The sequence below is a fragment of the Anolis sagrei genome, chromosome X (genome assembly GCF_037176765.1).
Source record: "Anolis sagrei isolate rAnoSag1 chromosome X, rAnoSag1.mat, whole genome shotgun sequence".
In the NCBI taxonomy this organism is placed as follows: Eukaryota; Metazoa; Chordata; class Lepidosauria; order Squamata; family Dactyloidae; genus Anolis; species Anolis sagrei.
In genome coordinates this window covers 12734724-12761646 of record NC_090034.1, presented here as the reverse complement: position 1 = coordinate 12761646, position 26923 = coordinate 12734724, and the positions used below count along the sequence as shown (strand labels likewise).

Genomic DNA, 26923 nt, shown 5'->3' with positions numbered 1-26923 from the left:
CTCATGGGCCATCCAGTCCAACCCCATTCTGCCAAGAAGCAGGAATATTGCATTCAAATCACCCCTGACAGATGGCCATCCAGCCTCTGTTTAAAAGCTTCCAAAGAAGGAACCTCCACCACACTCCAGGGCAGAGAGTTCCACTGCTGAACGGCTCTCACAGCCAGGAAGTTCTTCCTCGTGTCTATTTTGCCACAATCGAGGGTGCAAGTCCGAAACGTTCAAAGAGCAGAGAAGTTCCTTCTTTCGAAATACAAGCTGGTATTAATTGCTGGCCTCCCATCCAAGGATTGGGTTTGAATCCCTGTTTGGAGATGGAAACCCATTGGGTGGGTCGCACTCTCTCAGCCTCGGGGGCAAACCTAACGGCCCTGTTTTGCTATCTCTGCAGGTTATTGCCGTGGTCATGGACATGTTCACCGACGTGGACATCTTCAAGGACCTCATTGAGGCTGGCTTCAAGCGTAAAGTGGCCGTCTATATCATTGTGGATGAGTCCAACCTGAAATATTTCCTCCAGATGTGCGAGCGAGCCCTCATGCACACCGGGCACCTCAAGGTAAGGCAAAACACATCCCCTTTCTAGGCATTTCGGAGCTCCTCCAGTTCGACTCTACTGCATTCCTGGGGCGGAAAGCCCGGCAAAGGTTTAGGCAGCACAATAAAAAGCAGCCAAGCCGGGATGATGAGGCAAAGAGACCTTCAAGCCGGAGGCTGGAATGTGTTTATGATTCTGGGGAGAAAGTGCATCGGCCACAGGCTTAAAAAACGAAACCGCGTGAGCTTTGCCCTTCGGCCTCTGCAACGCTCTAGCATACGGGCTTGACTCATTGCGGGGCAAAGTCTCCCAGCCACCTGGCAGGTGTTTCCTTTTGGGGAGGGAACTACAATTCCCAGCAGAGAGATTTCAGGATTCATTGTTGACTGTTCGGTCTCCTTTCTCTGGACATATTCCATCTTCTCCGTCTCCTCCTTGAATTGTTTTGCCCACAACTGGACACAGGGTTATTGTTCCTGGTGAGATGCAACCAAAGCAAAACAGAGTGGGAATTTGATTTCCCTAAATCTCGACACTGCGCTCCTTTTGATGCAGCCTATTTATTTATTTACCTTATTTATTTACCTTACTTATATACCGCTGTTCTCAGCCCGAAGGCAACTCACAGCGGTTCACAACAAATACAAACAGCAAAAATTCAGTGCTACAGTATAGAAACAGCCAACAACCCAACACATTACACAATTAATAAACAGTCACTACAATACCCATTCACTGTCGTCTCGTCATCAAAAACATGATCCAGATTCGTCATCCATTGTTCCATTCCAGTGTTCATTAACCAATCATTGCACTAATTATTCAAACGCCTGCTCAAACAGCCAGGTCTTCACTTTTTTGCGGAATACCATTAGAGATGGTGCTAGTCTAATGTCTGTAGGAAGGGCGTTCCACAGCCGAGGAGCCACCACCGAGAAGGCCCTATCTCTCGTCCCCGCCAGCCGAGCCTGAGAAGCAGGCGGGATCGAGAGCAGGGTCTCCCCGGAAGATCTCAAAGTCCTGGTGGGTTCATAGGCAGAGATGCGGTCAGATAGGTAGCTTGGGCCGGAACCGTTTAGGGCTTTAAAGGCCAACGCCAGCACTTTGAATTCAGCCCGGTAGCAGATCGGTAGCCAGTGGAGTTGGCGCAACAGGGGGTTGTATGCTCCCTGCGCTCCGCTCCTGTTAAAATCATGGCTGCTGAGCGTTGGACTAGTTGGAGCTTCCGAGCTGTCTTCAAAGGCAACCCCACGTAGAGAGCCTAGAATCGCGTTGGGCTGTTTCGCTGCCGCATCGCATTGTGGGCTCACGTTCCCACCTGTGGCCTATTAAGATTGTGCCGTCACACCCAGACATTATAAAGTTAAAACTAAGATGTGCTTCTCTCTTTATCTGGGTGAACTGCGGGTGCCTTTCTTAGAAGCTTAGGATTCTCACTACCTCTGAGGATGCTTGCCATAGATGCAGGCGAAACGTCAGGAGAGAATGCCTCTAGACCAATGATGAGCAACCTTTTGAGCTTGGTGTGTCAATACTTGCCAAAAAACCGAGCATAACTCGAGTGGTATGTCACTTCAAGAAAAAAACCATAATTTCATGATACTTATAGTTTAATAACAAAAATATATTATTGTAATATATAACTGTATTTAATAAACCAAAAACTAATTATTTAATTTACCTACTTTTTCTATAATGCCATATATCTCAGCATTATAGAAAAATGCTGGTGTAGGAGCCAAGGATAAAATGTCCTCATTGGGATGCGGCCCCATCTTCTCTGTATGCGGCCGCATGTGGCTGTGTGTCATCGAAAATGGCTACGTGTGTCAGTGTTGACACACGTGTCATAGGTTCGCCATCATGGCTCTAGACCATGGCTATATAGCCCAAAAAACCTACAAAAACCAAGCTTAGGATTCTCAGCAACTGAGGCCACTCCAGATTTGAACATCAAACAGAATATTTATTTCTCAAAGTCCTTGACAGACTTGGCACAGCTTGTTGAAGTTACAAACACAAACAGTCAACTTGTGGAATTATATAGATGTCCCTTCCTTCCTTCCTTTTTTCTTCAGCTGCTGAGTTAACTTCCCCCAACGGTAGAAAAATCCTGGGATTCTTTACCCTAGCGCTGAGCTGCTATTTTTTAGAAAGAGCAGGTCTTTCCCTATCTAAGCTCAAGGTTAGTTTGGGGATAAAGTAATACTTACTTACTTACTTAGGCGATCCCTCGTTGGACGAGTAAGATGGTCTTCCATTATGGGTTTCCTTGTGGGTCCGCATGTGGCTGTGGAGCCCTATTCTTGCTCTGCATCTTCTTCCGCAGTGAGGGCATTGGTTTCCAGGTGGAAGGCGGTCCCGGTCGGGGTTGGCTTGACACGCCTTCCTCCTGGCACGTTTCTCTCTTTCACTCTCCACTCATGCCTCCTTGAATTCTGCAGCACTGCTGGTCACAGCTGACCTCCAGCTGGAGCACTCACGGGCCAGGGCTTCCCAGTTCTCAGTGTCTATGCCAGAGTTTTTAAGGTTGGCTTTGAGGCCATCTTTAAATCTCTTTTCCTGTCCACCAACATTCTGTTTTCTGTTCTTAAGTTCAGAGTAGAGCAACTGCTTTGGGAGATAAAGTAATAGAGCCTCTCCCAATGGCAGAGAAATCCTGAGATATTCTCTACCCCAGCGTTGAGCTGCTATCTTTATAAAGAGCATTTCTTCCCCTATCTGAGCTCAGCATCAGTTTCAAAGGCAAGAGGATAAGTACTCATGATGGCCTGTCCAAGCTGCCTAGTTTGACCACAAGCACATCTGAGGCTTTTCCTAAACTGAAGAAGGCAGGAGAGCTTCTCCAAAATGGAGATCTCATCCCCAGGAAAAAGGGCGGTCTCTGGACCAAAGAGATACTTTTTAAAAGGCTTTTGCAGGCTGGCTTTAAGCCCCTGTTAATAGTTAACTTTCAGGGTGCTGCTGAGACTGTAGCAACCCTGGGAGAAAAGCAAAAGGATGCTATTTCATGCAACTAAGGGGCAATGCAAACCAAGCTCCTCTTGGATACCTGGGTCCCTTGCACTCGGACTGTTTGCAAGCCCAGTATCAACTATCCTATATCTCTGCATTTCATTTTTCTATCGTAGTAATGCACATTTCTCGTGTCTTGGCGGTGGGTCCGTAGGTGACTGTGGAGCCCTATTCTTGACCTGCATCTTCTCCCGCAGTGAGGGCATCGGTTTCCAGATGGATGGCGGTAGTGTCGGGGTTGGCTTGACGCACCTTCCTCTTGGCACGTTTCTCTCTTTTGGCCTCCATTCGTGCCTCTTCAAATTCTACAGCATTGCTGGTCACAACTGACCTCCAGCTGGAGCGCTCAGGGGACAGGGCTTCCCAGTTCTAAGTGTCTATGCCAGAGTTTTTAAGATTGGCTTTGAGCCCGTCTTTAAATCTCTTCTCCTTCCTAACGACATTCTGGTTTCCATTCTTGAGTTCAGAGTAGAGCAACTGCTTTGGGAGACGGTGGTCAGGCATCCAGACAACGTTGCCATTCCAGTGGAGTTGATGGCGGAGGAGCATCGCTTCAATGCTGGTGGTCTTTGCTTCTTCCAGCACGCTGATATTTGTCTGCCTGTCCTCCCAAGAGATTTGCAGGATTTTTCGGAGGCAACGCTGATGGAATCGTTCCAGGAGTTGCATGTGACGTCTGTAGACAGTCCACGTTTCGCAGGCGTATAGCAGGGTTGGGAGGACAATGGCTTTATAAACAAGCACCTTGGTATCCCTACAGATGTTCCGGTCCTTCATTTTGAAGAATGCTGCACTCGCAGAGCTCAGGCGGTGTTGTGTTTCAGTGTCAATGTTGACTTTTGTGGAGAGGTGGCTGCCAAGGGAGCGGAAATGGTCAACATTTTCTAATGTTACACCATTAAGCTGTATTTCTGGCATTGGAGAGGGATTGGCTGGTGCCCGCTGGAAGAGCACTTTGGTTTTCTCGATGTTGAATGACAGGCCGAGCTTCTCGTATGCTTCTGTGAAGGTGTTTAGAGTGGCTTGTAGGTCTTCTTCTGAATTATCACAATTCTGTAGCCATTTCCATTATTAACACAATCGTTGGTGAAGTTCACAACACTCTTTGATTATAGGTTAATTATAAATCACACAACTACAACTCCCAAATAACAAAATCCAGTGAATGAAAATACATCCTACATATGAGATATTGACACTACGATTCGTAACAGTAGCAAAATTACAGTTACGAAGTAGCAATGACAATAATTGTATGGTTGGGGGTCACCACAACACGAGGAACTGTATTAAGGGGTCATGGCATTAGGAAGGTTGAGAAACACTACTCTAAGTCATTGATAAAGAGGTTGAAGAGACCTAGTAAAGCCCCCCAAAAGTCTCTTCTTTCCAGTTGGATGAGTGAGGATAAGAGTTCTTATCCAGGGGACGTTGCCCTCCATTTCTGCCCTCTCCATAGCTGGTTGCCATCTCTCATATTGGGCAAGCTTGGGCAAGTGGGCACCAGATTCCCCCTCCAGAGTGCCGTTGGAGAGAGACTTGTTTGCCAAGTGATTCGTCATCCCTTTGCCGAATAAGCGAAGGCCGGGTTATTCCCTCCGTCACCCTTCCGTCTTTGGGTGTTTGCTCCTGGTTTTATTTGCGATTAAACAAACAGATCTTACTTAATGGCGAGGAGGAGGAAGCTGTTATTCATATGTGTTTTGTTTTCAGATGGGTATTTTTTTATTTTATTTTTTGCCTTTTCTGGCTCGGCTGGGTGTTGTCCACGGTCCCTTACGGGACCGCCTTGAGCTTAGGCAGGCTAATCGGTGTGATCTCTTTTGGAAAGACATCAAACTCGTGAAACTGGAGAGCACTTGGGTTGTAGAATTCATCCACAGTAGAATTAATAGTGTTGTTGTGTGTTTTCCAGGCTGTGTGGCCATGTTCCAGAAGCATTCTCTCATGACGTTTCACATGCATCTATGGCAGGCATCTTGAGAGGTTGTGCAGGCGAAACATCAGGAGAGAATGCTTCTGGAGCTTGGCCATACAGCCCAGAAAAAACACAACAGTCTAGTGATTCCAGCGATGAAAGCGTTCAACAATAGAATTAATGCAGTTGGACACCATTTTAGCTGCTGTGGCTCAATGTTATGGAGGCTTTGGGAGTTGTAGTTTCACAAGGTCTCGGCCTTCTCTGCCCCAAAGTGCTGGTGCCTCAGCAAACTACAAATCCCAGCCATGACTATAGGTAAAGTGTGTTACCTGCAGCCGGATCACAATAACTGACAAAGCCCAGGCAAACCCAACTGGAAGAAGGGAAGGGAAGGGAAGGGAAGGGAAGGGAAGGGAAGGGAAGGGAAGGGAAGGGAAGGGAAGGGAAGGGAAGGGAAGGGAAGGGAAGGGAAGGGAAGGGAAGGGAAGGGAGGGAAGGGAAGGGAGGAAGGGAGGAAGGAAGGAAGGGAAGGAAAGAAGGAAGGAAGGAAGGAAGGAAGGAAGGAAGGAAGGAAGGAAAGAAGCAAGGAAGGAAGGAAGGAAGGAAGGAAGGAAGGAAGGGAAGGAATGAAGGAAGGAAGGAAAGGAAGGAAGGAAGGAAGGAAGGAAGGAAAGAAGGAGGAAGGAAAGGAAGGAAGGAAAGGAAGGAAGGAAGGAAGGAAGGAAGGAAAGAAGGAAGGAAGGAAAGGAAGGAAAGAAGGAAGGAAGGAAGGAAGGAAGGAAGGAAGGAAGGAAGGAAGGAAGGAAGGAAGGAGAGCATGGGAGTATCCAAAAGCAATTGTGTCAACTGCACCTTTTTCCAAGGAAAGGTGATTTAAATCACTGTGAGCATAAATACCTGTTGGGTGTGTACATATGTGATATGTGTGTGTGTGTGTGTGTGGATGGAAATCCTGTGGCTTTCTTAGGAAAGGAATATTCAAACTACTGTCATATGTACTGAGCTGAGCGCTTGGGTGCATCCACACTGGAGACTTAATGCTGCTTGATACCACTTTAACTGCACGGTTCAGTGCTACAGCTGAGAGAGTGTGACTTACCCAAGTTCTCCATGGCTGAGCATGGATTCGAACCCTGGTCTTCTGAAGCCTTAACCCGGCACTATAACCATCATATAATCCTGCCACTCTTTAAACTACAAATCCCAGCATATCATAGGATGAGACCCTACTGTTAAAGAGGAATTATTTTGCAAAGTTGTCCGGTTGCCTATGACACTCTTTTCCTATAGTCATGGCTGGGATCTGTATTTTGCTGAGGCGCCAGCACTCTGAGGCAGAGAAGGCTGAGACCTTGCGAAACTACAATTCCCAAGGCCCCCATAGCATTGAGCTACAGCAGTTAAAATGGTGTCAAACTTTATTAATTCTGCTGTCGATTAATTCTGCAATCCAACTGCTCTCCTGGTCCATGAGTTTGATATCTTTCCAAAAGAGATCACACCAATTAGCCTGCCTAAGCTCACTGGGATCACATAAGGGACCATGGACAACACTCAGTCGAGCCAAAAAAGCAAAAAACTACAAATCCCGAGACCATACAAGGAAACCCTGAATGTTCAAATGGAATTATTTCACAACGTTGACACTTTGCAAACTACAAATCCCAAGATACTATAGGCTGAACCCCTGAGTGTTCAAGTGGAATTATTTCACAGTGTTGGCACTCCTTAAACTACAAATTCCAGCATACCATAGGATGAAACCCTGTTAAAATGGAATTATTTCACAACGTTGACACTCCCTAAACTACAAATCCCAGCATACCATAGGATGAAACGCTGACTGTTAAAGTGGATTTTTTTCACAATGTTGACACTCCCTAAACTACAAATCCCAGCATACCATAGGATGAAATCCTGACTGTTCGAGTGGAATTATTTTGCAGTGTTGACACTCCTTAAACTGCAAATCCCAGCATACCAAAGGATGAAACCCTGAGTGTTCAAGTGTAACTATTTCACAACGTTGACACACCTTAAACTACAAATCCCAGCATGCCATAGGAGGAAACCCTGATTGTTCAAGTGGATTTTTTCACAATGTTGACACTCCTTAAACTACAAATCCCAGCATACCATAGGATGAAGCCCTGAGTGTTTGAGTGGATTTTTTTCACAATGTTAACACACATTAAACTACAAATCCCAGCATACCATAGGATGAAACCCTGACTGTTCAAGTGGAATTATTTCACAATGTTGACACTCCTTAAACTACAAATCCCAGCATACCATCGGATGAAACCCTGATTGTTCAAGTGGATTTTTCACAATGTTGACACTCCTTAAACTACAAATCCCAGTATACCATAGGAGGAAACCCTGACTGTCCAAGTGGAATTATTTCACAACGTTGACACTCCTTAAACTACAAATCCCAGCATACCCTAGGATGAAACCCTGACTGTTAAAGTGGATTTTTTTCATGTTGACAATCCATAAACTACAAATCCCAGCATACCATAGGATGGAACCCTGACTGTTCAAATGGAATTATTTCACAATGTTGACACTCCTTAAACTACAAATTCCAGGATGCCAAAGGAGGAAATACTTGTTGTTAAAGTGGAACTATTTCACAACGTTGACACTCGCTAAACTATAAATCCCAGCATGCCATAGGAGGAAACCCTGATTGTTCAAGTGGATTTTTTCACAATGTTGACACTCCTTAAACTACAAATCCCAGCATACCATAGGATGAAACCCTGACAGTTCGAGTGGATTTTTTTCACAATGTTGACACTCTTAAACTACAAATCCCAGCATACTATAGGAGGAAACCTTGACTGTTAAAGTGGAATTATTTCACAATGTTGACACTCTTTAAACTACAAATCCCAGTATTCCATAGGATGAAACCATAACTGTTAAAGTGGAACTATTTCACAGCGTTGACACACCTTAAACTACAAATCCCAGCATACCATAGGAGGAAACCTTGACTGTTCAAGTGGAATTATTTCAGGATGTTGACACTCCTTAAACTACAAATCCCAGCATATCATAGGAGGAAACCCTGACTGTTAAAGTGTAACTATTTCACAGTGTTGACACACCTTAAACTACAAATCCCAGCATACCATAGGATGAAACCCTGACTGTTAAAGTGCACTTTTTTTATGCTGACACTCCATAAACTACAAATCACAGCATATCATAGGATGAAACCCTGAGTTTTCAAGTGTAACTATTTCACAACGTTGACACACCTTAAACTACAAATCCCAGCAAACCATAGGATGAAATCCTGACTGTTCGAGTGGAATTATTTTGCAGTGTTGACACTCCTTAAACTACAAATTCCAGGATGCCAAAGAAGGAAATACTTGCTGTTCAAGTGGAATTATTTCACAATGTCGACACTCTCTAAACTACAAATCCTAGGATACTGTTAAAGTGCGATCAAGGTGGAATTATTGGTGAATTTAATAGGATTTCCATCTGAACATGAGGAAGAACTTCCTGACTGTGAGAGCCGTTCAGCAGTGGAACTCTCTGCCCCGGAGTGTGGTGGAGGCTCCTTCTTTGGAAGCTTTTAAACAGAGGTTGGATGGCCATCTGTCAGGGGTGATTTGAATGCAATATTCCTGCTTCTTGGCAGGGGGTTGGACTGGATGGCCCAGGAGGTCTCTTCCAACTCTTTGATTCTATGATTCTAGGCCGTGGTTCCTTTTTTCCTCCTTCGTTTTCTGCTTAATTCAAAGTTTTCTGCTGACTCAAGACAGCCAATAACAAAAATACCTATTTAATTTAGGTTCATTTCCTGTGCTTTAAGGGAGTTTTAGAAAGCACCTCCACTCAAGGCAACGAACTTCCCATCCTTCAGCACTTTCAAATCAACGTGTCGCTCGGAGCAAAAAGGATTGTCGGATTTATGCCGAAGCAAATCACTGAGCCGTGTTTCCACTCCTCCGACATGTTAAATCCACCGCTTTGCAGCGTATTCCCAAAAGGGATGACTTTTCTAAATCTCGCAAGACATATTTTGAGGTTTGGAGCAAAACATAGTGGAGGTCCCATCAGTCCACTGCTCTCTCGTATGCAAAAAGAGAGAAGGAAAAAAGGAGAAAATCCATAGGGAAAACATTTTCAAAAGACAGGAAGGACAGGAAAATCCAGAGCAAACTCTTCTCCAACGATTCTATCTATCGCCTTCGGCAAGTCACTTAATTTGACAAATATATTATTTTCACAACCAGAAAGGTCTGGCTGGTACGACTGGGTTGCTGTGAGTTTTCCAGGCTGTATGGCCATGTTCCAGAAGCATTCTCTCCTGATGTTTTGCCCACATCTATGGCAGGCATCCTCAGAGTGGGTTTTATATATATGTGGAATAATGTCCAGGGTGGGAGAAAGAACTCTTGTCTGTTTGAGGCAAGTGTGAATGTCGCAATTGGCCACCTTGATTACTGCTGAATGGCCTTGTAGCATCAAAGCCTGGCTGCTTCTTACCCGGGGGAATCCTTTGTTGGGAGGTCTTAGGAGCCTCCGGTGGCGCAGTGAGTAAAACCCCTGTGCCGGCAGGACTGAAGACCGACAGGTTGCAGGTTCAAATCCAGGGAGAGGTGGATGAGCTCCCTCTATTAGCTTCAGCTCCTCATGTGGGGACATGAGAGAAGCCTCCCACAAGGATGATAAAAACATCAAAAATCATCTGGGCATGCCCTGGGCAAAGTCCTTGCAGACAGCCAATTCTCTCACACCAGAAGCAACTTGCAGTTTCTCAAGTCGCTCCTGACACGACAAAAAAAAAAGCTGGCTCTGATTGTTTCCTGTCTGGAATTACCCTATTTTTTAGTGTTGTTCTTTATTTACTGTCCTGATTTTAGAGTTTTTTTTAAATACTGGTAACCAGATTTTGTTCATTTTCATGGTTTGTTCGGGGTGGGAGAAATAATTCTTGTCTGCTTAAGGCAGGTGTGAATGTCGCAATCGACCACCTTGATTACCATTGAGTGGCCTTGTAGCATCAAAGCCTGACTGCTTCCTGTTTGGGGAAATCCTTTGTTGGGAGGTGTTAGCTGGCCCTGATTGTTTCATGCCTTGAATTCCCATTTTTTTAGTGTTGCTCTTTATTTACTGTCCTGATTTTAGAGTTTTTTTAAAATACTGGTAGCCAGATTTTGTTCATTTTCATGGTTTGTTCGGGGTGGGAGAAATAATTCTTGTCTGCTTAAGGCAGGTGTGAATGTCGCAATTGGCCACCTTGATTACCACTGAATGGCCTTGTAGCATCAAAGCCTGGCTGCTTCCTACCTGGGGAAATCCTTTGTTGGGAGGTGTTAGCTGGCCCTGGTTGTTTCATGCCTTGAATTCCCATTTTATTAGTGTTGCCGTTTATTTACTGTCCTGATTTTAGAGTTTTTTTAATACTAGTAGTCAAATTTTGTTCATTTTCATGGTTTCCTCCTTTCTGTTGAAATTGTCCACATGCTTGTGGATTTCATTGGCTTCTCTGTGTATGAGCCAGGCTTTGAAGCTGCAAGGCTATTCGGTGCTACACAAGGTGGCCAATTGCAACATTCACACTTGCCTCAAGCAGACAAGAGTTCTTTCTCCCACCCTGGACATTCCACAGATATGTAACCTCGCTTGCCTAGTTTCCAACAGACCTCACAACCTCTGAGGATGCCTGCCATAGATGTGGGCGAATTGTCAGGAGAGAATTCCACAGTGTGTGTGTGTATATGTATATATATATATAGAGAGAGAGAGAGAGAGAGAGAGATATACTCTCTCACACACACACACATACACACACACCCCACTTGCCTAATTTCCAACAGACCTCACAACCTCTGAGGATGCCTGCCATAGATGTGGGTGAAATGTCAGGAGAGAATTCCACAGAGTGTGTGCGTGTGTATATATATATATATATATATATCTACACATATATACACACACACACATATACATACACATATATACACACACACACCCCACTTGCCTAATTTCCAACAGACCTCACAACTTCTGAGGATGCCTGCTATAGATGTGGGTGAAAGGCCAGGAGAGAGTGCTTCTGGAACATGGCCAGACAGCCCGGAAAACTCACAGCAACCCAGTCGTACCAGCTAGACCTTTCTGCTTGTGAAAATAATATATTTGTCAAATTAAGTGACTTGCCAAAGGCGATAGATAGAATAGACTAAATGAAAAAAGGTTTGTTGGGAGAAGAAAAGCAGGATATAAATCAAATAATACATTATGTCAAATTATAGTCGCCTCCAGCTAATAGGGCAGATGAATCCTCTGCTTTCCCACTTTCTCTGCTGCCTTGAAAATGTCCCGTCTTGGGGGTTCTGTGTTTCAAGTTTGGCCCAATTCTATCATTGGTGGGGTTCAGGGTCATCTTTGATTGTAGGTGAACTATAAGTCCCAGCAACTACAACTCCCAAATGTCAAGGTCTATTTTCCTCATGCTCCACCAGTGTTCACATGTGGGCATATTGAGTATCTGTGCCAAGTTTGGTCCAGATCTATCATTATTCGAGTCCACAGTGTTTTCTGGATGTAGGTGAACTACAACTCCAAAACTCAAGATCAGTGCCCACCAAACCCTTCCAGTATTTTCTGTTGGTCATGGGAGTTCTGTGTGCCAAGTTTGGTTCAATTCCATTGTTGATGGAGTTCAGAATGCTCTTTGATTGTAGGTGAACTATAAATCCCAGCAACTACAACTCCCAAATGTCAAACTCCACCAGTGTTCACACTTGGGCATATTGAGTATTCATGCCAAGTTTGGTCCAGATCTATCATTATTTGAGTCCACAATGCTCTCTGGATATAAGTGAACTACAACTCCAAAACTCAAGGTCAATGTCCACCAAACCCTTCCAGTATTTTATGTTGGTCATGGGAGTCCTGTGTGCCAAGTTTGGTTCAATTCCATCGTTGATAGAGTTCAGAATGCTCTTAGATTTTAGGTGAACTATAAATCCCAGAAACTACAACTCCCTAAAACTAAAAGGGATAAAATGGAGTGGGACAGGCAAAGCAAAGGTAGCACTAAAAGATCTATTTTCCTCAAACTCCACAAGTGCTCACATTTGGGCATGTTGTGTATTCGTGCCAAGTTTAGTCCAGATCTGTCATTATTTGAAACCACAGTGCTCTCTGGATGTAGGTGAACTACAACTCCAAACATCAAAGTCAATGCCCACCGAACTCTTGCTGCATTTTCTCTTGGTTGTGGGAGTCCTGTGTGCCAAGTTTGGTTCAGTTCCATTGTTGATGGAGTTCAGAATGCTCTTTGATTTTAGGTGAACTATAAATCCCAGAAACTATAACTCCCTAAAACTAAAAGGGATAACATGGAGTGGGACAGGCAAAGCAAAGGTAGCACTAAAAGATCTATTTTCCTCAAACTCTCCCAGTATTCACATCTGGGCACATTATTTGTGCCAAGTTTGGTCCAAGTGTATCATTGTTTGGGTCCGCAATGCTCTCTGGATGTAGGTGAACTACAACTCCAAATGCCAAAGTCAATGCCCACCAAACCCTTCCAGTATTTCCTGTTGGTAATGGGAGTTCTGTGTGCCAAGATTGGTTCAATTCCATCTTTGATGGAGTTCAGAATGCTCTTTGATTGTAGGTGAACTATAAATCCCAGCAACTACAACTCCCAAATGACAAAATCAATCCCCCTCCATTACCCCACCAGTATTCAAATTTGGCCGTATCGGGTATTTGTGCCAAATTTGGTCCAGTGAATGAAAATACATCCTGCGTATCGAATATTTACATTGCAATTACTAACAGTAGCAAAATTATAGTTATGAAGTAGCAACGAAAACAATGCTATGGTTGGGGGTCACCACAACATGAGGAACTGTGTTAAGGGGTCACGGCATTAGGAAGGTTAACCTGTACTTTGAATTGGGCCTGGAAGCTTATCGGAAGCCATTAATCGTTTTCAGTATGCGGATGATATACTGTTGAGGCACATCCCAGTTTTCGGTGTTGGGTGGCATAATGAGAAGAAGGGAAACAGGGTGGCCCAAAAGCGAGAAGAAAAAAGAAAAGAAAACGGGGAAAGGCGGCAACCGTCCAATTAAAACACAAGGCGAACGGGTCCAACCTGTCTTTGGGAGGCTTTAATTTTAATTTTGATTCTCAAACAGGTGGTAAAAGTCAGCTGCGCAACGCAATACCTCCGTGTCCAAAAAGTGAAAACTTTTGGTGAAGAAGCAAAGACGTCCACAAACACACGATTGAAAGGCTTTCTCCCATGTTCGCTTTTTGGGTTTCTCTTTTTTCAAATCTATCTATACACATAATAAAAGTGAAGATATGGACAAGGGTTGAATGAAAAGTAATGCCTCCACTTTCGTAACTCCTCAACAGATGGCAGTACTGGTATGCAGCAGGTACTGGCTTGTTCAGCAGACTCTCCTCTACAGTTCCTTTTTGGTGAGAAGCCTTAGCATTGGACAGTTGTGTTGCTAAAGTGCGAAGTATGGAACCCTGAGCAGACGGTCAGTCAATGTGACTTAAGCAACGAATGCGGCAGGTACTGGCTTGTTCAGCAGACTCTCCTCTACAGTTCCATTTTGACAGGAAGCCTTAGCATTGAATGGTTGTGTTGTTAAAGTGCAAAATATGAAACCCTGAGCAGATGGTTGGTCAATGTAACTTAAGCAATGAATGCGGCAGGTACTGGCTTGTTCAGCAGACTCTCCTCTACAGTTCCATTTTGACAGGAAGCCTTAGCATTGAATGGTTGTGTTGTTAAAGTGCAAAATATGAAACCCTGAGCAGATGGTTGGTCAATGTAACTTAAGCAATGAATGCGGCAGGTACTGGCTTGTTCAGTAGACTCTCCTCTACAGTTCCATTTTGACAGGAAGCCTTAGCATTGAATGGTTGTGTTGTTAAAGTGCAAAATATGAAACCCTGAGCAGATGGTTGGTCAATGTAACTTAAGCAACGAATGCGGCAGGTACTGGCTTGTTCAGCAGACTCTCCTCTACAGTTCCATTTTGACAGGAAGCCTTAGCATTGAACGGTTGTGTTGCTAAAGTGCGAAGTATGGAACCCTGCACAGATGGTTGGTCTTAAGCAATGTGACTTAAGCAACGAATGTGGCAGGTACTGGCTTGTTCAGCAGACTCTCCTCTACAGTTCCATTTTGACAGGAAGCCTTATTGAATGGTTGTGTTGTTAAAGTGCAAAGTATGGAACCCTGCACAGACGGTCAGTCAATGTGACTTAAGCAACGAATACGGCAGGTATTGGCTTGTTCAGCAGACTTTCCTCTACAGTTCCATTTTGGCGGGAAGCCTTCGCATTGAACGGTTGTGTTGTTAAAGTGTGAAATATGGAACCCTGTGCAGACGGTTGGTCAATGCGACTTAAGCAACGTGCAGTCATTGAATTCTTGGCAGCAGAAGGTGTCACCCCAAAGGAGATTCATCAAAAAATGCAAGCTGTTTATGGGGATTGTGTTGATGTGAGTACTGTGCATCGTAGGGCAAGTAAGTTTAAAGATGTTGAGGTGCCACCTTCTGCTGTCCAGAATTCAATGACTGCACGTTTTTTAAGTCGCATTGACCAACCATCTGCGCAGGGTTCCATACTTTGCACTTTAACAACACAACCGTTCAATGCTAAGGCTTCCCGTCAAAATGGAACTGTAGAGGAGAGTCTACTGAAGCAGCCAGTACCTGCCGCATACCAGTACTGCCATCTGTTGAGGAGTTACGAAGGTGGATGCATTACTTTTCATTCAACCCTCGTCTGTGTGTATGTGGCTGGGGTGCCCACTTCCACAAACAGCTATGGTTCCCAGGTATGAGGAGCTACCAAAGGCCCTCCCGCCAATGACATTGCAGGTTATAGCGAGCGCCGTGAACATGTATAATCCCTGCCAGTGTCCTCCATAAACACAAGACGGCCTGCCACTCAAATGAAGGCTTTAATACAGGGACAATTTCATCCTAGATTTTATGTGTTTCCTCCACCACGGACATCCCAGTGTTTCTGATTCTCTCTATTGGTGTGGAATTTGCATGGCCCCGCCCACTGCCTCTCCCTTAACCCTTTCCTATTCATTTTTTATGGCGTAAAACAGAGGAGAATTGATCAGCAACTGAATGTACTGGAGGGGTTTGGGGGCCTGACTCAACATGATGGAAGTTGTAGTTCACCCTGCATCAAGACAGAGCACTGTGACCCCCACCGACAATAGACCTGGACCATATTTGGCACACAAAACCCCCACGACCAACGAAAATACTGGAATCTTTGGGGAGGAATTGACCTTCATTTATAGGAGTTGTAGTTCACCTACATCCAGAGAGCACTGTGAACCCAGAGAAAGATGTGGACCAAACTTGGCACATACCTGATATACCTAAATATGAATGCTGGTGGTTTTTTGGCACACAGACCGAACACGGCCAACTGTACATACAGGCGGGGTTTGGGGGAGATTGCTCTTGGATCTGGGAGTTGTAGTTCACCCTTATCCAGAGAACTCTGAACCCACCCAACGACGTATCTGGATCAAACTTGACACACAGAACCCTGGTGATCAATATAACATACTGGAGGGTTTTGGAGGGGGGAATGACCCACCCGCGCGGGAGTTGTAGTTCACCCTGCATCCAGAGATATTACCAAACTCAGAGGGGATTCCAGTCCAAGCGTGCGCCTATATGATCCACTGACACTACTTTAACTGCTACGGCTCAATGTGACGGAATCTCAGGAGTTGTAGTTTTGCAAGGTGTTCAGAGTGCAGGTGACAAAGCAAGCATTATGGAATTACTATTCTTCCTTCCATAATGAACCCATGGTATATCTACACTGTACAATGAATGCGGTTTTACACCACTTGAACTGCCAACGCTCAGTGCTATGGAATCCTGGGAGTTATAGTTTTACAAGGGATCTTACCTTCTCATCAATATGTTGGTATAGTGATGAGATATCCAAAGAGTGCTATCTGTCTCTCTATGAGATATCTAGTATCCATCTCTACCTTTCTATCCATCCATTTTATCTATCTATCATGGGATAGATAGAATCCTGGGAGTTGTAGTTTTACAAGGCCTTTAGCCTTATTTGGAAGAGAAGGCTGAAGCCTTTGCAAAACTCTTTCAAAACTTTAGAGATCCAGCCTTCTCTGCCAAAGACTGAGTCCAGAACCAAGAAGGGTAAAGTCCTTGTGAAACTACAACTCCCAGGATTCCATTGCATTGAGACATAGCTGTTCAAGTGGTGTCAAAGTGCAGTAATCACGCAACGTAGATGCACTCTATCACAGAGAAGAGGTAAACGTGATGTTTTTCCAGGACATTTGGCTGAGGACCAATGGAAACCTTATTGATTTGTTTGCCAATGGGGTTGGCAGCAAAACAATTTGGTGTTTGCTGTTCTCCTCCATTACGTTTTTGATGCTTTCTCCTGCAAAGCACACCCAGTTCCCCCATCGCTCCGCACCCTTTTAAGTCAATGGAAGTGCCCAGGAATACTCCTCCGTCTCATTCTCCCAGCTGTTTTCAAAACCTCCCTTCCTCCCGCTTTCGTTCCCAGTTTGCTCCCATTGCTGCAACTGAATTTGAAACAGTCCGACGCTCAAGACGCCACATCATGCTGTCTCTCCAGGTGGAGCATACATTAAACTAATTAGTGCATCCATTATCCACTGCTCTTGACATTTGGGTGGTGCTGCTTTAAAATGTGCCATGTCAGGCCTCCCAGAAGGAACCCTGCGAGTTATGCAAACGGATTAAGGATACGGGACAAGTGGGCTCCTTAAAAAGTTTGCAATTCAATGCACCCAGGAACATGGTGAAACATTTTCCTATTTGTTTCCTAATGTCCTTTCCTTCTCCATTTAACTTTTGCAGAATCTCAGAGTCCGAACGACCGGCGGGACTGAGTTTTTCACCCGTTCAGCCACCCGCTTCAAGGGCGCCTTGGCCCAGAAATTCATGTTTGTGGACGGGGACAAAGCCATGTGTGGCTCCTACAGGTAAAGTGCTTTTTCTCAACCTTCCTAATGCCACGACCCCTTAATATAGTTTTCTTAGATCTACAGAGACACTCGCTGGAACACCTCAGCAAGCGAGAGTTCAAAAGTGGCAGGCTCAAACCCAGCACCTCAATCCGTGGGTGATACCAGATGAGAGACTCCCCCCGGGCACACAGAAGACTGGGCGACTTGGAAGGCGCTGAACAGACTGCGCTCTGGCACCACGGGATGCAGAGCCAACCTTCAGAAATGGGGCCACAAAGTGGAATCCACGACATGTGAGTGTGGAGAAGAGCAAACCACTGACCACCTGCTGCAATGCACCCTGAGCCCTGCTACATGGACAATGGAGGACCTTCTTGCGGCAACACCAGAGGCACTCCAAGTGGTCAGATACTGGTCAAAGGACATTTAATCAACTACCAAGCTTGCAACATTTGTGTGGTTTTTTTATCTGTTTGTTTGTTTTGTTCTGTTAGAAATGTAATACAATGTTCTGGTTGCGGATGACACGATAAATAAATAAATAAATAAATAATATAGTTCCTTGTTGTGGTGACCCCCAACAACATGACGAATTATATTTAAGCTGCGCCTGTACCTTGGGAAGTCTGATCTGGCCACCGTGGTCCACGCTTTGGTTACATCCCAAATAGATTACTGCAACACACTCTACATGGGGTTGCCTTTGAAGACTGTTCAGAAACTCCAACGAGTCCAACGCTCAGCAGCCAGATTACTAACTGGAGCGACATACAGGGAACATACCACCCCTCTGTTATGTCAGCTTCACTGGCTGCCGGTCCATTTCCGAGCACAATTCAAAGTGCTGGTCTTGGCCTATAAAGGCGTGTATGTTTCCGGCCCAGCTTACCTGTCCAAACAGATCTCTCTCTACGTCCTGCCTCAGAATTTAAGATCATCCGGGAAGGCCCTTCTCTCAGTCCCAACGTCTTCGCAAGCGTGTTTGGCAGGGACGAGGGACAGGGCCTTCTCGGTGGTGGCCCCCCACCTGTGGAATGCTCTCCCTAGGAAAATTAGGCCAGCTCCATCCCTCCTCTCTTTTAGAAAAAAGCTCAAACCATGGTTTTGGGACCAGGCCTTTGGACAGTAGGTTTGGCAGTAATCATAATGTTGGAATTTTAACTATGACAGGCTTTGGATTGGGTCGTTGGTGGCTAGATCAGACTTTGATTCGGCCACATGATAATAATAATGTTTTAAATGTATTTTAATCTAATGTTTTATCTTTCGTATAATGTTATACGTAACGTGTTGTATGTTGTTGACATCGAATTGCTGGCGTTGTAAGCCGCCCTGAGTGCCCCTTCGGGGGTTGGGAAGTACGGGGTAGAAATATTGGAAATAATAATAATAATAATAATAATAAATAACCATAATTATTTTCGTTGTTACTTCATAACTCTAATTTTGCTACAGTTATGAATCATCATGTAAATATCTAATATGCATGATGTATTTTCATTCACTGGACCTAATTTTGCACAAATACCTGATACGCCCACATTTGAATACTAGTCGGGGGTTGGGGGAGATTGATTTTGTCATTTGGTAGTTGTTGTTGCTGGGATTTATAGTTCACCTACAATCAAAGAGCATTCTGAACTCCACCAACGATGGAATTGAACCAAATTTGGCACACAGAACTCCCATGACCAACAGAAAATACTGGAAATGTTTGGTGGGCATTGACCTTGAGTTTTGGAATTGTAGTTCGCCTACATCCATAGACCACTGTGGACTCACACAATGATGGATATGGACCAGGTGAAACGTCAAGAGAAATGCCTCTAGAACATGGCCCTATAGCCCGAAAAAACCCACAAGAACCTAGATATGGACCAAATTTGGCACAGATACTCAATAGGCCCAAATGTGAACATTGATGGAGTTTGGGGAAAATATACCTTGACATTTGGGAGTTGTAGTGGCTGGGATTTATACTTCACCTACAATCAAAGAGCTTCTGAACTCCACTGATCAAACTGCCCACACAGGACCCCCATGGCTAACAGAAAATATTATGTTTTCCTACGGTCTCTGGCGACCCCTCTGACACCCTCTCGCGACCCTCAGGTTGAGAAAGGCTTAGAGTGTGTCTATACTGTGGCATAAATACGGTTTGACACCAGTTAAGCTGTCCTGGTTCAATGATGTGAAATCAAGGGAGTTGCAGTTTGTATTCTTTGGCAGAGAAGGCTAAAGAGTTTGTCAAACTCCAACTCCCAATGGCACTGAAAGTGGTGTCAAACTGCACTAACGGTACAGTGCAGACGCACTCTTAGCTTTCATTTTTCTGAGACAAAATAAAATCTTCAAGTACCTGAAAGCTTGCATTACTTCTCTCACAAATGAGAATCAAGCAGATGAGAAACTTAGCACAAAGCAAAGCCTTGCATTGGTTCACCAGCAGATATTAATCCAGTGAATGCAAAAGTGCATTTTGTGGATTCACCGGACCTTTCTTTGAGTTGTGTCTCCATTGCCTTTTTAAGCTGATCTTCATCTCCTTTTCCATTCTACCTTGAACATAGTATTGCTGTTGTTGTTGTTGTTGTTATTCGAAAGTAACTCATTGTTTTTCCTCCTCGCTTCCAGCTTCACCTGGTCTGCTGCTCGATGTGACCGAAACGTCATTTCAGTCCTGTCCGGACAAGTGGTGGAGGCCTTTGACAAGCAGTTCCAAGAACTGTATCTGGTGTCTCGAGGGGTCAGCTTGAAGTCCATCCCAATGGAAGAGGAACCTGAGCCGGAGCCCTTAGTCCTCCCGTCGGTGGCACCGGTCAATCCTAACAACAGCGCCATGGTGAAGAAGATGTTCAACCCCAAGTACGCCCTGGTCAAGGCGAAGAGTGTAGAGCGGATCGAAAGCAACGGAAAGGCCCAGAGCGACAAGAACCTCCCTGAACGGCCACCAAAGGGGAAAGTCATTCCGGAGGGACGGGTGTCCGAGAGGCCCAGCGACCCAGTGGAAATGGCTCCCCCAATCCACCCGGGGCTCCTGAACCTAGAGAAAGCCAACATGTTTGACTATTTGCCAACTTGGGTTGAGCCCGACCCAGAACCCGGGAGCGAGATCTTGGGTTACATCAACATCATCGACCCCAAGATCAAGAACATCCAGCTCTCGCAGATGAACCGCATCAAGGTGTGCGACGTGTCCCAGGCCAATGCTCAACACCGGCAGATGCTGAAGCAGAAAGAAAGCCACAAGGGCCACCATCCAAGCTCTCCGAACCAAGCCAAAAACTCATTGCCTCCCTCTCACCAAAACCAAGAGACTCCAATTAATCATACGGATGGAACAACGAATCTTGCTGAGAAGATGTCAACAAATGGAGAAACCTTGGCCAACGGTCAGCACTTGGAAGGACAAAGTCAAGACCAAACTCACCATGACGGGGCTGTGCCACCGGTGCCAAAACCAAGAACAGTCCCTGTGACAGAACTGACCTCCACAAAAAACTCCAAAGAACAAGATTCTGAATTAGAGGGTCACCAAACCGAGAGCAACGGTGCCAATATCGTAGATGGAGAAGGTCCCCATGTTTCGGGGATTTGTCGACAGCTAAGCAGGCAAGAGGCAGTGTCTGAAGACATGACCCATCCTGTAAATGGGGTACAAGGGGATGAGGCAGAAGATGGAGAGGAGGAAAAGGATGACCACGTGGTCTTCAGCGGTCCAGAGAGTGTGTCCGGCAGCTCCGCCAACCACAGCTACCTCCCCTCTGATGCGTCGTCCGTCTCAGATGAGTATTTTGAGGCCAGGGATCACCCCATGCTTCTACGGAGGACCAATTCGGATTTCCTCCTCAACGGGGACCACCACCGCCATCGGCCTCCTGTGCAACGAAAGCTGAGCGAGCCCCACATCAGCCGAGGGACCTTCGTGAGCCCCTTGGGGAGCCCCCAGCCCCTCCTGAGCTTGGCTTTGGAAGAGGCCCGGAGACGGAAGAGCGACGAAGGCATGGGGGAGATGAGGTGTGTTTTGGGAAGGGGCCGTAATCCGCATGCTTTCCCCGACAGCAATGGGCCACAGGTAGGACTCTTGGTGGTAATTGTTCTTTCTATGTCCTAATGATGGTTTCATTTACCAACAGAATATGCCATCTTTAGGCATTATTGAGATTCTCTAGGTTGGTTTAGTTTACCCACATCCAACAAATTAGGTCCCCTCTAGGCATTTTCTAGCTCCTTCAAGAGGCACCTCTTTCTCTGGAAGATTTTAAGCAGATATTGTATGGCCATCTGTTGGGAGGGCTTTGATGGTGTCTCCTGCCAGGCAGAAAGAGATTGGACTGGGTGGCTTTTTGGGACCCTTCCAACTCATTTGAGTTGTCTGGAAGAAACTAAAACCGGCGAAACACCAGGTCCGGATGGGAGACATTATGGCCAGTTGGGTTGAGTATTCTCCGTGCTTTGCTTTACCTACATGCAACAAAATTGGTCGTGGGAGTTTTAGTTTTAGGAAACCTTGAGCCTTTTTTGCTTTCGAGTGCAAACAACAGCTCCAAGAATCCCATAGCATTGAGTCAGGGCAGTTCAAGTGAAATCAAACCGCATTTTTTCTATAGTCTAGATGCAATCAAACCTTCCACTTACCCCCTAAGGCAGTGGTTCTCAACCTTCCTAATGCCATGACCCCTTAATACAGTCCCTCATGTTGTGGTGACCCCCAACCATAATATTGTTTTCGTGGCTACTTCATAACAGTCATTTTACCACTGTTATAAATCATGTAAATATCAGATATGCAAGATGTATTTTCATTCACTGGACCAAACTGGGCACAAATACCCAATGCAACCACTTGTAAATGCTAGTGGGGTTAGGGGAGGATTGATTTTGTAATTTGGGAGTTGTAGTTGCTGGGATTTATAGTTCACCTATAATCAAAGAGCATTCTGAACTCCACCAGCGATGGATTTGAACCTAATTTGCCACACAGAACTCCCATGACCAACGGAAAACATTGGAAGGGTTTGGTGGGTATTGACCTTGAGTTTGGGAGTTGTAGGTCACCTATATCCAGAGAGCACTGTGGATCTGGACCAAATTTGGCACAAATACTCAATATGCGCAAATGTGAACACTGGTGGAGTTTGGGAAAAATAAACCTTGACTTTTGGGAGTTGTAGTTGCTGGGATTTATAGTTCATTACAATCAAAGAACATTCTGAACTCCACCAACGATAGAATTGGCTCAAACTTCCCATATGTGAACAAATGTGAACACTGGTGGAGCTTGGGGAAAATAGACCTTGACTTTTGGGAGTTGTAGCTGCTAGGATTTATAGTTCATTACAATCAAAGAACATTCTGAACTCCACCAACGATAGAATTGGCTCAAACTTCCCACATGGAATCCCCATGACCACCAGAAAATACTGTGTTTTCTGATGGTCTTTGGCGACCCCTCTGACACCCCTTCGCAACCCCCTCAGGGGTCCCGACCCCCAGGTTAAGAAACACTGCCCTAAGGAGACAAAGACAGGGACAAACTATACCAAACTACAACTCCCATAGAGACCAAGGTTCAAATTCCCACTTGGTGATGAATACACACCTTGGCCAAGTCATACACTCTCAACCTCACTGGAAACAATGGCAAACCTTGCCACAAAACCCTATACTAGAGTCAGCATGGTGTTAATGGAGTTTGAATCTGACTTGTAAGCCTCAGTTTCCCAAACTTCAGCCCTGCAAATATTTCAGATTCCAACTCCCAGCATTCCTTGGCCACTAGGAATTTGAGGATTCCTAGAAATGCCCTGCTAGAATTTCTTGTTGTTCATTCGTTCAGTCGTCTCCGACTCTTCGTGACCTCATGGACCAGCCCACGCCAGAGCTCCCTGTCGGCCGTCACCACCCCCAGCTCCTTCAAGGTCAGTCCAGTCACTTCAAGGATGCCATCCATCCATCTTGCCCTTGGTCGGCCCCTCTTCCTTTTGCCTTCCACATTCCCCAGCATCATTGTCTTCTCTAGGCTTTCCTGTCTCCTCATGATGTGGCCAAAGGAATTCAACTTTGTCTCTAGTCTCCTTCCCTCCAATGAGCAGCCGGGCTTTATTTCCTGGAGGATGGACTGGTTGGATCTTCTCGCAGTCCAAGGCACTCTCAGCACTTTCCTCCAACACCACAGCTCAAAAGCATCGATCTTCCTTCGCTCAGCCTTCCCTAAGGTTCATCTCTCACATCCGTAGGTGACTACAGGGAATACCATGGCTTTGACTAGGCAATGGATCTTTGTTGCCAGTCTGATGTCTCTACTCTTTACTATTTTATCGAGACTGGACATTGCTCTCCTCCCAAGAAGGAAGCGTCTTCTGATTTCCTGGCCACAATCTGCATCTGCAGTCATCTTTGCGCCCAGAAATACAAAGTCTGTCACGGCCTCCACATTTTCTCCCTCTATTTCCCAGTTGTCATTCATTCTTGTTGCCATAATCTTGGTTTTTTTGACGTTTAGCTGCAACCCAGCTTTTGCACTTTCTTCTTTCATTTCTGGAAATCCTCAAATATCCAGTTTTTAAAAAACCACATTACCCGGAGAGGAAATCACTGTTCTGGTGGCAAGTAGGGCTTTGAATAGGTCTAATGCCTGAAGGGTGCATCATCAACCCAGATCTCTACGGATCGTGCCCTTTGTTTTGGGTGAGGACGCACATGAGGTTGACACGAGAAGATCTGAGAGACGGTGGTGCCGGTGGCGATTGCGAATCACAGCCGTCCCTCGCTTGCCAGGTGTGGCAAGTCCCGGGCGTGTGCCCGCACGAAGACGCCTGCCTCCCCAGTCCTGCTGACACAGCAGCGTCCTGCCTTTCTTTCTTTTTTTTCTTACTGGGTCAGGCCGGTTTCTGTTATGCTTGCGAAGGGCTTAGCAAGGGAGAGACGGTTTCAAAGGCTTCCCACAAAGCACCCGTCAACTGCCTTACAAGGCCACCCAGTTAATGCACCCAGTGAAAAACAGCTTTGGCATCAACAAGTGCCTCATAGTTTAAGGGTGCGCCGACACAGTAAAAGTCATGCAGCTTGCCACCTCTTTAACCTTGTAAAACTAATGATTATTTATGTATCATCTATCTATCGATCTATCTAATATCTATTTATTTATTTAAAACTTTTATATCCCAATCTTCTCTACCTCCGTAGAAGGACCCAGACCGGCTGACAGCAAAGATGCAATGCTAACACTAAAAATCTAAAACATCACACATCAACATTAAAATTAACAAATACATATAGGATAAATTACGTAATAGCCGTTCGCCAAGATAAAATCATGTCCAACTCAGTCCATATATTGTGGTCAGTAACTTTGGTCGATTGCCGGTCTCAGACATCATTCAGCAAAAGCTTCATTCCACAGCCAGGTTTTCACTAGCTTCCTAAAGGTCAGGAGGGAGGGGGCAGATCTAATTTCATTCGGGAATTCCATAGCCGAGGGGCCACCACAGAAAAGGCCCTTACTCTTGTTGTTATTATTATTATTGTTATTAAACTTTGTTTGTACCCTGCTAGCATCTCCCGAAGGACTCGATGCGGCTTACACAGGCCGAGGCCTCAACACACAATATAACAGTACAACCTAAGCAAATCAAACAATTAAAACAAAATAAAGCCAAATGAACAAGAGGCAATAGAACTGGGCCAGGCCAGAGTAATGGGTACAAAATTAAAAGTGCTGATGTGACAGGGGTGAATATGAGGCTTCTAGGGAAAGTGCGGTGTGCTATGTGCAGCAATCATTGGTTCTAGTAAAGTGCTTATGGGACTTGGTAGTGGAGATTTCCTAATCTGGGAAGGCACATCGGAATAGCCAGGTCTTCAGGTTCTTTCTGAAGACAGCCAATGTAGGGGCCTGTCTAAGATATTTGGGGAGGGTGTTCCAGAGTCGGGGGGCCACTACGGAGAAGGCCCTGTCCCGCGTCCCCACCAAGCGCGCTTGCGACGCAGGCGGGATCACGAGCAGGGCCTCTCCAGATGACTGAAGTGAGCGCGTGGGTTCGTAGATGGAAATGCGGTCTTGTTCCCACCAGACGCACCTGTATGATCTCTATCGATCTGATTACTATCTCTATCTATATGATATATGTATGATCAATATATCTAGTACCTCTATGTATCATATAGCTATCTATCCATGCTTCCATGCATGCATCCATCCATCATTTCTATGTATCATCAATCTATCTAGTATCTCTATCTATCTATCTATCTATCTATCTATCATCTCTGTATCATCTCGATCAATCTGATTAGTATCTCTATCTATTTATTTATCTATCTATTGTCTATTATATCTACATATGATCAATCTATTAAGTATCTCTATGTATCATATAGCTAGCCATCCATCCATCCATCATTTCTATGTATCATCAATCTATCTAGTCTATCTATCTATCTATCTATCTATCTATCTATCTATCTATCATCTCAATGAATCTGATTAGTATCTATGTATCTATCATCAATTATATCTATGTATGATCAATCTATTAAGTATCTCTACGTATCATATAGCTATCCATCCATCCATCCATCCATCCATCTAACATTTCTGTCTCATCAATCAAACTAGTATATAGAATCATAGAATCAAAGAGTTGGAAGAGACCTCATGGGCCATCCAGTCCAACACCTTTCTGCCAAGAAGCAGGAATATTGCATTCAAATCACCCCTGACAGATGGCCATCCAGCCTCTGTTTAAAAGCTTCCAAAGAAGGAGCCTCCACCACACTCCGGGGCAGAGAGTTCCACTGCTGAACGGCTCTCACAGTCAGGAAGTTCTTCCTCGTGTTCAGATGGAATCTCCTCTCTATCTATCTATCTATCTATCTATCTATCTATCTATTATCTCTGTATCATCTCGATCAATCTGATTAGTATCTCTATTTATCTATCATCTATCTATTATATCTAAGTATGATCAATCTATTTAGTATCTCTATATATCATATAGCTATCCATCCATCATTTCTATGAATCATTGCTCTATCTAGTATCTCTATTTATGTAGCACCTGTCTGTCTGTCTATCTATCTATCTATCTATCTATCTATCTATCTATCTATCATCTCTATCAATCTGATTAGTATTTTATCTATCTACCCATCTGTCATCTACCTGTATGATCAAATCAATCTAGTATCTCTATGTATCATACAGCGATCCATCAATCATTTCTATGTGTCATTGATTATCCAGTATCTCTATTTATGTATCGTCTATCTATCTGCCTATCACATATCTCTATGTAGAATCTCTATCAATCTGATTAGTATCTCTATCATCTATCTATCTATCATTTCTGAGTCGCCTTCGGGCTGATATGGGCGGGATAGAAATAATGTAAAGAAATAAATTTCTATATATGAT

The 26923-nt window shown here is 44.8% G+C and overlaps 2 protein-coding genes across 3 annotated transcripts in view; one reads left to right on the top strand and one right to left on the bottom strand.

Annotated features, from left to right (window-relative positions):
• The window catches only part of LOC137097903 (sodium/mannose cotransporter SLC5A10-like), an 87635-nt gene that overhangs the window by 39166 nt on the left and 21546 nt on the right, over nucleotides 1-26923 (bottom strand). The window lies entirely within an intron of this gene.
• Nucleotides 1-26923, top strand: part of LOC132782104 (protein FAM83G) — a 50871-nt gene that overhangs the window by 16755 nt on the left and 7193 nt on the right. The window contains exons 2-4 of one of the 2 annotated variants that reach the window (XM_060786782.2): nucleotides 392-559; nucleotides 17396-17520; nucleotides 20140-21580. In XM_060786782.2, the coding sequence (XP_060642765.2) occupies nucleotides 392-559; nucleotides 17396-17520; nucleotides 20140-21580 (1734 nt within the window). The remainder of the gene's footprint in view (nucleotides 1-391; nucleotides 560-17395; nucleotides 17521-20139; nucleotides 21581-26923) is intronic. The other variant, XM_060786783.2, reaches the window with a different exon arrangement.